The 11361-nt window shown below is 36.8% G+C and overlaps 1 protein-coding gene across 1 annotated transcript in view; it reads left to right on the top strand.

Annotated features, from left to right (window-relative positions):
• The first annotated feature begins 5153 nt into the window (after nucleotides 1-5153).
• LOC148879584 (secretory carrier-associated membrane protein 4-like) overlaps nucleotides 5154-11361 on the top strand; it is a 31783-nt gene continuing 25575 nt past the window's right edge. The window contains exon 1 of the mRNA XM_088961148.1: nucleotides 5154-5391. Coding sequence (XP_088817274.1) covers nucleotides 5335-5391 — 57 coding nt within the window. The 5' untranslated portion in view covers nucleotides 5154-5334. The remainder of the gene's footprint in view (nucleotides 5392-11361) is intronic.

Below are 11361 nucleotides of genomic sequence, written 5' to 3'. Positions count from 1 at the left end.
AAGAGTGGACGGCGGAGTAAGCAGGGACTTACATGAATGGGGCGCATGGAAGATAGACAAGGGAGATGGTTTGAGTTGGGTTGGAAACAATTGAGAAAGGAAGAGTTTGTTGCTTCCGATGTCCATGTAAAGCATGGTTTTCCAAAATCGGATCCGACTGGATGGTCAGACCGGAAAATTCAGGAACCGGTCAGGTGATTGGTTCCATTTTTTTCCAAAAATGGATATTTGCAAAAAAAGTGAAAAAAATGTTGATTTGGTTAGCAAACCGCTGACCCATGCAGATGAACTGTTAGATGGTTTTGACCTTTTTATTTTTTTTTTTTTTTGTTCGAATAGGCGGTCGGACCATTCAACCCAAGAACTGAACCCATGATCAGTTTGGCCTCTGGGTCAGTTTAAAAAACCTTGATGTAAAGGGAAGATGGTTTTGAGTTGGGTTTTAGATAAGGGAGAAGGGAAAGTATAATCGCTATCGGGAGAAAGTGGTAGAGAGGGGCCCGGATGTATTAGGCACGTTAGGTAAGCACAATGAGTGAGCATGTAATAGTTGTGTGACACATGTCCCAATTAATGCGCCTTTCATCCAAACGTTTTTGCTCCGCTGGACATAAATTATTCATTATTTTATTATATTTGTCAAAATAAATAAAAATAAAAACAATAAAAAAGGAAAACCTAAACGTGTTGGAAGTTGGGACTCATTTACGTTTTCTTTTTTATTGTTTTTTATTTTTAATTAGTTTGACAAAAATAATAAAATAATGGATAATTTTTGTCTAACGAAGCAAAAACGTTTGGATGAAAGGCGCATTACCTAAGACATATGTCACATCTATTACATGCTCACTCATTGTGCTTATTTAACATGCCTACTACATCCAGACCCGGTAGGGAGATATGATGGTGAATCAAGTGGTGGTGATGGCCAGTGTGGGATCTGAACAAATCTACTTGAAAGGGAAAGAGATTACACTTTTTCAAATTTTTCTATTAGTTGGGTTTTATTTTGAAATTTTGAGGAATAGTGAAGGGTAAATTCAATATTTTGTTTTTACGCTAGCACTTGATAATGATGTTAGTTGTCAAAAAACTAAAAGGTACTTTAAGACAATATGTAAACAATAAGAATAAAATTAGTCAACTAGTTAAACCATAACGACAGTTTAAGAAATTCAACCAAACACTTGTTGCTTTTTAATGGAATGGCTTAAGAGTAGTTTGCCCAATTTGGGCTCAAGCCATTAATGTTGTGTTTGGCACCAATGCAGTTTATTCATTAAACACTTTGGGATTGATCAATAGAAATTGACGAGAAAGATGTGTTGCCTTGTCGTATAAGAGAGTCAACCCAATATCTTTTTAATGTTTCGAGTAAAGCATCAAATTTGATGTATAAGGTAACAATAACAATTTGTATTAATCATCAACTTTGGTTGTTATCAATTTGTCCTTGTGATTTTTTACCAAGCATTGCTTGTAGACATTCATTAGCTTTTTAAATGGGCTTTAATTTTATAAAGGCAAATCTTTTTGATGTTTCGAGTAAAGCATCAAATTTGATGTTTAAAGTAACAATAACAATTTGTGTTAATCATCCACTTTGGTTGTTATCAAATTGTCCTTGTGATTTTTCACCAAACATTGCTTGTGGACATCCATTGGCTTTTTAAATGGGCTTTAATTTTATAAAGTGATAGCTAGAGATGTAGATTAGGTCGAGCCAACCTATATATAGAGAGAGAGAGAGAGGAGATAAATAGAGAGAGAGAGACTATATTAATATATACAATATGTATATATTATATAATAATTATATAATATATTAATATGTATATAAATATATATTTTCAATTTTATGTATTATTTCATATTATTATTACACATATAAAAATTGTATACATTAGAATTCATGTAAAATAAAATTTTAAAATTTTTTTAATCGTTTTGTCTATTTTTTAATTTATATTAAAATTTTCATTATTTTTCAAAAGTTTTAAAAAAGAAGGGTTAGCTTAGCCCACTGGCTCAACCCACCGGCCATGCTGGGCCAACCCCTAAAGTATCTTGGGGGAGGAAAGCATGGGTTGGCTCAGCCCACGGGCTGACACAATACAACCCGGTTTACACCTCTACCAATAGCCATAGCATGAAACACCTACCAAGAGAGGGGAGCTTAATAAATGTCTTAATCGACTTCTACAACTTTCACAATTTTAAGGCATCCATCTATCTACATCATAGTAGCCTCTCAAGGTTCTCCTAAATCCCTCTAAATTTTATGTATTTTTTTAATTCAAATGAACAAAAAGTTATTAGAGACATTAGTAACTCAATTGTCATTAATTTCAAGAGACTTTAGGAATTCAATTGGCATCAATTGAAATGTGCATTAACCACATCATCTAGTTTAGTATTTCATCTAATGCTCTTTCCATTACATTAGAAATCCATTTGACATAAAAACTAAGGGTCTGTTTGGTTTGTAATAGGAATCGATATCAAAATCCTTCAGAATTAAAATTAGAACGGTCTATTATCATAGTCTATTTGATTCAGACAATAATGAGAATGAAAATTGGAATCAACAAAAATGGGATTTCATTTCCAATGAAGGGATCGGGAATGACCATTCCTTCAAATGGGGGAATGGGATCCATGGGTACCAAAGCAGTTTGTTCAGCAGTAAACTAGAAAGGACTTGTATGATGCATTGGTTGGTGTTCAAAAGATGTTCACGTTGAAAGCCTTATATTTAATTTATTATTCTAAAAGTTAAAAAAAAATCACAAATTTCTTGAAGGGATTGGAAACAATATAAAGAGTTTGAGGTGGATAATTGCATTTTAGAACATGTATTAGATTAAATCAATGGCGAAGCTAGGAATTTTTTATTTTCCCTTGGGGGCCAAGAGGTGTGGGAGAATGAAGAATGGAAAATGGAAGTTAGACAATTTTTTCTATAAGCTCGGTTTGGAAAGAATACAAATATAAATATGTATAGTACAAATACATATAAAACAATACAAAATATAAGTTTTTGCATTCTACAAATTTGTGTAGTACAAATACAAATAGGTACGGTGCAAAACCTTGCATTTTATATTATTTCTATACACATTTATATTGTACGTATTTGCATTTGTACTCTTTTCACACTAATAGTGTTAAATAACATGGGAAGTATTCTCCATCTAAAAACTAATAAAAAGGCTTAATTTTGAAGTTTCTCTTGATGTCAGTGTTAACAAATATGAACCATATTGATGGAGGTAGATTTGGCCCGACCTCTTGGCCACCCGACACGTGGAAGCAACCGAGGGTGACCTGGCAGGAACGATAGCTTGGCACGACAGCTCAAGGCGCGAGCTCCGAGAAGAGGAGCCCAGAGCTCCCCCAAGAGGAACTCGTGACCCAAGCTCCCCAAAAGGAGTCCAAACTCCCCCTTTGACCTCGAGCCTTGCGAGGAGCGCAAAGGGCAATAACCCGAACTGACCCACCCCATGGCAGTTTGAGCCACACTTTTATCCGAACTCAAGACTTCAACTCGCACGCCACTCCGGCACTTCGTTTACAGGCCACCAAACTGAACAATTGTACCTGACACCAAAGGAGTCCGTATCATGAGGCGGCATGTCTGACAGACTTAGGATTTGATGCTTGACAACCGCACTTCAACGACTACCTGCCACCACCACCTCTAGTTACAGAGACGGCTCCGATAAAGAGAGCAATGGCGGTTGTCTGCCCTAGCATTAGTGATGACACCCGAACTGGCAGAAGCGCAAAGGTAATGATACCTGACCTGACAGGAGCTTGGGAATGAGTGCGCGAAGTGGTTATAAGAGGCCCTTTTCCCCCCAAGAATGGAGGTATGTGATAACTTTGCGCTATCTGGTTTTTTATCTTGCCTTTTAGAAGATACTAACTTGAGCTTCGAAGCACTCTCATCGGGTTCCTCCCCGGAGACTACTCGCTTTCTTCCCCGTTTCAAGCACCTTTTGCTCCAGTCAGAGGCAAGAATGTTGACAACTAGGACTGACCAGATTGTGCACCATCACATATACTTAACTTCTGCTGGGCTAAGAATGCACTATCCAATTGAATTCAAATAAGTCAATTTAATTCAAGTCAACCTAAAATACAAATACAAACAAATTAGATTGATATAGAAAAAAAAAACTAAATTATAATTATAATTAAGCTTCAGACAAAATCAACTGAGTCATAATTAAGATCAAGGATTAATATAATTCCATCCACCACCATTTTATTTGAAAATTTTGGAGTGGGGGTGGGGAGTATTAGCCAACCTGATTGTGGGTATAAGGGAGAGGCTACCCTTGTTTATGGGTAAAGTTGAGGTTGGGAGGAAGACCCCTACCAATAACTTGGCTCAGCTCATATGAATTTATGAAAGGTGACAACCTCAAATGTTGCTAAATGCTAACTGGTGGCATTAACCTTTTATTGTTATTAGTAGATTCACGGATCCATAGAACCAATGAACCATGGAAGTATAAGGTGGTGTTTGGGATAATATCATTTTCTAAGAGGCGTTTTGTCAGAAAACTGTGCTGTATAAGCATGGTATGCTGTTTTTTTTCAGAAAATGTTTTATATTTAGTAACATTGTTGTTGTTATAATAGCAATTTTCGATGCTACATTAGCACACTAATGCTAGCAACAGTGGAAAAAGGAAAAACATAAAAAAGGACATTTCTTAGACCACGCATTTTTTTTTTTTTTTATTTTCAAGATATGGTATGAGATTGTTTTGAAAAATGACTAATCAAAGAGTAGGCGTTTTCTCATAAAACAAATTTTTGATGTAGTTCTGATGTGGCACTGTTTCCTAAGAAAATGACGTCCATCCCAAATACGTACCAAATCCTTGGAAGCAGTGTTTTAAAAATCGATTTGGAGGTTGAACCGGTTTTGCCTCCGGGTTGTGGGTCACTGGTTTGATTGCTCGAACTGAATGGTTTAGGCTATGCCACATCATCACATGTATCTGTATATAAGTATATATATTTATATACATATATATATATGTGTGTGTATAAATATTGTTAATTACGGCAGGGTATAATCGTAATATTATCTCAATCACAGGGGCAAATGAAAAACCGGTTTCACTCAGATATCTCGCGTCGTATATAAGCAACATACCAAACACGCACGTACAGACGAACACACACACACACTCATTTTTTTTTTGAACTCGAAAGGCGACGCACAGAGAAAGAGCGAGCGAGAGACATAGGCAAATTCCTCCGTGTGGCTTCGGCACTCTTTGCGGATTTTTTTTTGTCCAAATCGAGTAGGGAAGAATGAATCGGCGAGACGATCCGAACCCCTTCGATGAAGAAGAGGTCAATCCATTCGCGGTAACTACACTAGAATATCTCTGTTGCTCCATGTCTACAGTTTGTCCGTGTTTTCCTTCTCTTTGCCCCATCTACTTTTGATGTAGTTCTATGTTGTAAATCTCCATTTCTGTTTCTTTGATCTGTATGATGTGTTTGATTCATGGTTTTGATCGAGTCTTTTGGCGAAGCTGGTTGGATCTGGATTTGAGAACGGTGCTTTATTAGTGCTGCTTCAGGGAATTGGAGTTTCTTTGAGTTTGGGCTCTCTTGTAGTCCGTCAAAGTGATATGGAAATGAACCGAACAATTAATGGTTGATGAATTCGGTATTCAAGAAATGACTCATTTTGAACAATTATAACATATCTGTAAAGCTGTACGCACTCTGTAGTTTTGGAGTTGTAATAAGTAGGAGCACTTTTGGTGTAATTCTTAGTGTTGTGGTTGAGGTTAATTTCGATTTTCACATCCACTGTGTTTTTCTTGGTTGTCACAATTCCTTGAATTTTAGACTGTTTTGCCGTTTGTTGGGCAAACGCTCGGTCATTAAAACAAGGTTCCGTCATGACCATTTTAATTGGGACCTCCTCATAATATACTTAGCGGAAGGTCCAAATTTCTGTAGTTACACTAGTTTGCACTCCAAAAATTTCAGCAGATAATTACTTTTTTTTTTTCCTCTGGGGTGTTGAATAGTGCTGAATGGCAGAGCAGAATTGATGTAGGCGACCCATATAGCCGGGACAAGGCCTTGTTGGGTTGAGTATAATATTTTTGGCTTTTCACTTTGTCCTTTTTGGGTTGTCCTTTGCCAGTTTGGAGGAAAAATGCTATAAATTATGAGTTTGTTTACTTAAATGGGATGGGCTGAGTTGAAGATAATTGTAGTTAATACATTAATAGGATTGCAGATATGCAGTATAGAAGGGAAAAACTGGATAAAGATATGAGCTCTGGTCAAGTAGACTGCAATTGACGGGGGAGTAAAAATTTCAAATTCAATCCCAGAATAGAAAAAAAAAAAGAGTTCAGAATTTCAGAAACAGACGGTTCAGACTCCAGAAAAAAAAATACTTGAAAGGAAATACAATAAAAGGACCATTGTCCAATGATGGTCCTTGCTATATGGAATCTTGGGATGGTTGGATTGATATGAACAAGCCTTTTTTTGTTATAAGTGGTTGCTATGAGATTCAAACCTGTGTTCTCACAATTGTCAGCCTGAGATTTTATCAGTGCATCAAGCAATGACTCTTTGAGTGGAACCACAATAAAGAATATAACTAGGGTGGATAGTCAGACATCTTTTCTTGATTCACAGGCATTAAACCCTGATTACTTGTAGTTGTAAGACTTATAGTATATTTACGTCTGTCCCTCCCCAGACCCTTCATTGGTGTGAGTCTTGTGCGCTGGGATGTCCTTTTTACATGTTTTAAAAGTGTTGAAGTGTTAATGCTATAAAGCACATTTAGTAGCTTCTATGCAATATCTTGTATTGCATCCAACAACAGTAAGCTAGGCATATACAAGTATCTGTATATCATAGTTCTTGGTTCTGAAAATAGTATAACATAATCATTTCTTTGTATGCTTTATTCCTTCATTGTACACATAAAGCATGAAGTTTGAAGAGAAGTTTTATTATAATTTTGATGTGTTCAAACAGTCTCTATCCATAAAGGAATAGTTTGCACCTTTCAAGCTTCAACTTTGAATTGTTAATTTTGAACCTTAATGACTCTTTACTTTGACTTGGCTCAAAACAACTAGAAGCTATAATAACGTAAGTTTGTGAAATAAATCAACTGAAAATGACTGATTCTCTATTCTTCAGAATGTATCATATTGGAGCATTGAAGTGAATGCAAACCTGTATATTGACATTATCTTTTGCTCAGATGGGGCATGATACCTAATGTTTTTAAAACTGATCTGGAAAAGGAGCTGCTTTTCCATCTGGGTGGTGGGTCAGCGGATAGGGGTGCAACTTTGGTAGGCTTGGGTTGGTAACTTGGGATTTTGCTAAAATTTGAATGATGCCTAAAGTAAGCTTGAGAAAAAAAAAACTAACACAAGCTTGAGAAAAAAACCAACTGAAAATGACTGTGAATTTGTATTCTTCAGAATGTATCATATTGGTTATTGGAGCATTGAAGTGAATGCAAACTTCTATATTGACGTTATCTTTTGCTTAGCTGGGGCATGATACATAATGTCTTTAAAAGTGGTCTGGAAAAGGACCTGCTTTTCAATCTGGGTGGCGGGCAGCAGATAGGGGTGCAACTTGGGCAGGCTTGGGTTGGGGAACTTGGGATTTTATTAAAATTTGAATGGGCCTGGCCCATAAGCCCGAGTCTGATGAACTGTAAAATATTCAAATTGGGTACCCAACTTGAACCCCTATCAGCAGTTAAACTGTCTAAGTGTCTAGGTCAAACAGTCAATTTGTGATGTGGTAATTAAATAATAAATATATAAAAATAGAGAAAAATTTAAATTTACAGAATATTTGTAGAAAGAAATTTGGGCATATTTGTAATATTATATATTCATCTATTAATTGTTTCCAATATTATTTTTTATTAACAATGAAAATCACTAAATATGCCAAAAAAAGGAATAATAGAGAATTAAACACAATAATAGTTACCAATATTATTTTTTATTAACAATGAAAATCACTAAATATGCCAAAAAAAAGGAATAATAGAGAATTAATGCTTGACCTGTGATCCACTGACCCCGGACAAATGTTTCAGTGTTTCAACCAGCTGGGTTGTTGGCTGAATCAATATTTTTTTAGACAAATGATTTGGTAGTGAAATAGATCCAAAATTCTGGCAGGGTGACAGGTTAATTGGCCTGACTAGTAGGTTTGACCATAGAGGTTAAACATGGAGATACTACCTCCTTATTGTCAATCAACATCTTCTGTATGGGAAGACCCTAAGGTTCATCAGTATTTTGGACAATAAGTTGCCTCCCATGAGCTGTAAGATGATGTTACCAATAAGGGTAGACTGGTCTATGCATGTACACATGCACCTTGCGACTTTCATCTTAGGATGAAAGCACACAAGAGAGAATTGGGGAAAAAAGGAGCTGATGGATGATCTAAAAGTTAACACCATTTTGGTAATTCTGGAGCATCGGATATATGTGCTCTTAGAGATCACAGGGGGATAATGTTTACTTTATTTTCAGGTCCTATTGGGAAAGGGAACTCCATGATGTCTGAGTTGTTGGCAGAATTCTAATACTTAAGATTGGCAGGGACTCCAAATTTGAGGAAACTTGTTGTGGAGGGAAACTCAAAATTTATGTTGGAATGGCTGCATCACAAAAAAGAAGGCTCATTGCAATATTGGAACTAGAACTATATGAAGGAGCTGTGAGCTTTAGCATTGAAATTGCATGTAAGTTTTATTTAGACCAATAGCTCAGCAAATGTGCTGGCTGATGCCATGGCCAAACAAGTGGTGAACATGGCATATATGTTTGGGGGTAACCTCCAACAAGGTACTAAATGTAAGGGGAGCAGCAAATGCCAGCCCCATTGGAGGGATGCACGAAATTTTATTTCTCTTGGGATGCATGGCATCCTGTGCATAGTTATTCTTTACGCAATTAATAAAACTCTCGTAGTTATCAACTAATAAAAACTAATGCAGTCGCACGTATTAACAGCTGAATCTGAAGTTTGGTTGATTTCTATACCTACAAATATTTTATAACTTAATTATTTTATCCACTGAAAGACAAATCAAAAAGTCATTCAGTCCATCCAGTTCAGCAGTTATCAAACAGCCCCAATCAATCTTCAAACACATTCCCCTCAAAATAGGAAGTAAATTTGAGACCTAAGCGAAATTTGAGCAATATTGTCTGTCCTGCCCTATTCCATTCTTGAAGAAGGTTTTGTTATCAGTTAATCAAGTTCATCTTGGCTGAAAGAGTTATCCTTTTTTTTTTTTAAATTTTTGAAGGGCTACACCCATGTTGATGAGGCAAAAAAAGAAGAAAAAAAAGAATGAAAAAAAAGTGAATGTATTCTGTTTTGCATGTTTTTTGTAGTAGGATACCAAATTGTTGTTTTTTCGGTAGCTTTATTGACAGTTTGGGACCAGGGGTATTTTCACCATTTTATAAGTCAGATTCTGGTCAGGGGCAGTTGGGTGCATATCTATTGGGTTTTGGTCTCTTGGGTCTTTTTGTAACAAAAGTTATCTTTTGGGGGTTCATTTGAAGTTAGTTTTGTTCTTAAGGAGTTGCTTGTGAGAGGGAGGCATTCTAGGGGCTTATGTGTAAATATTTTAACTAGCTTATCCGGCAAGCAAATGGGTCTTATAAAAGAGAAGGGGGCTGTTTCTATAGGGGTCTTTTTGGTTCTTTCTCTCTTGTTTGAGCTGTAGCTCAACCCCAGCTAGGGTTTTCAAGCATTGGGAGCTTGGGTTTTGAGGAGTCGACCCATTTTGGCACCTTCCAATCCCTCCATCACTGCGTGTCCACGCGAGAGGCCAGCTTGCTGCCATTGTTACTGTAGTGAAACTGTTCCAGGAAGAGTTTTACTTCAGGTTCAGGTCTGAACTCCCTAAAAATCCAACTTGTTTGTTGTTTCAACTTGGTATTTCTTGTGCTTATTGCTGTATACTTGAAGTTGAAGTATTGCATGTAATTTGTTTTTCTGTCCACATCAAATGGTATCAGAGCAAGTTCTTTCCTTGGGTTTGCTTCAAAGTTCATCTCCTTGTTGTGTTTTGCTATATTATTATGTCTGCAAGTAGGGGTGTCAATTGGATTGGATTTGGTCCAATTCGATCCAGTCCAATGTGAGTCCATTATAAATAGACCAGATCCAATCCAATCCAATGAATGTTTTGGACCAATTTGGATCGGTCCAATTCAATGTCTGGACCGTCCAATCTATTCAAATTCATTTTGATTTAGATTGATTTCAACCCAAACCCGGTCCATTGACACATATATTCTTATCCTATACCAATGGACCAGATATTGACTTAATCCAACCCAATCCAATAAAAAATTGTTATGGAAGGACCAGGTCCAATCCAATCTAATAAATATTTTGGACCGAATTGGTCTAATCCAATGTCTTGTTGGTTTGTCCAATCCGTCCAAATTGATTTTGGACTGGACAGGGTCCAATCCAAAACCGATCCATTGACACCCTTAGCTGCAAGGGGTGGAAGTGTTTGGGGTGGTAGAAGACCACAACATGTCAACGTAGAGGTTTTCTAGTAGGCTTCAAGAGGGCTGCAAGAACAGATTGAGAGTCTTTCTCAACTTGTAGCTCAAAATGCTGCTAGGGATGGTGACGTAGCAGGTGATTTGGGGCTAGGAAGAAGAAGACAAGCTCCTAGAGTTGATGAACAACGGGGATGGGGATGGGGTGATTCAACAACCCACTGACATTATTAGTGAAGAATCAAGTGAAGACATTGAGAACCTGAAGGTGATCAACATGAAAGGAATAACAACCAGTGGTGGGAAGACCGAATAGTGCAAGTTTTACAATCCAATCAAGGTCATGGTGTTCAACTTCATATTAACGAGTTTGATGGTGAGTTAGAACCTAAAGAGTTTCTGGACTGGTTGGACAACATTGAAAATTATTTTGATTGGAAAGAAATGGATGAAGAGGAAGGAAGGGGAAAAGAAAGGTTAATTCCTGGGGAAGAATGAAAGAGAAGCTGAACTCCCACTTCTTACCACCAGATTATGAGCAAATTCTTTACCAAAGGGTGCAAAATTTAAGGCAACAGGAAAATAGTGTAAATGAGTACACAAAAAAGTTTAGTAGATTAACTCTTTGGGGTAATATGACAGAAACTGAACAGCAAAAAGTTAGTAGATATATCAATAGTGTGGGGTTACCAATATGGGATCAAGTCAGCTTATATTGCCCATATAAAGTAAAGGATGCATATCAGCTAGCTTTGAAAGTTGAAGCTCAATTGAGTTGGAG

The sequence above is a fragment of the Nelumbo lutea genome, chromosome 1 (genome assembly GCF_056320005.1).
Source record: "Nelumbo lutea isolate HS-2025 chromosome 1, American lotus-T2T, whole genome shotgun sequence".
Taxonomy (NCBI): domain Eukaryota; kingdom Viridiplantae; phylum Streptophyta; class Magnoliopsida; order Proteales; family Nelumbonaceae; genus Nelumbo; species Nelumbo lutea.
This window is presented reverse-complemented; position numbering and strand designations above follow the sequence as displayed.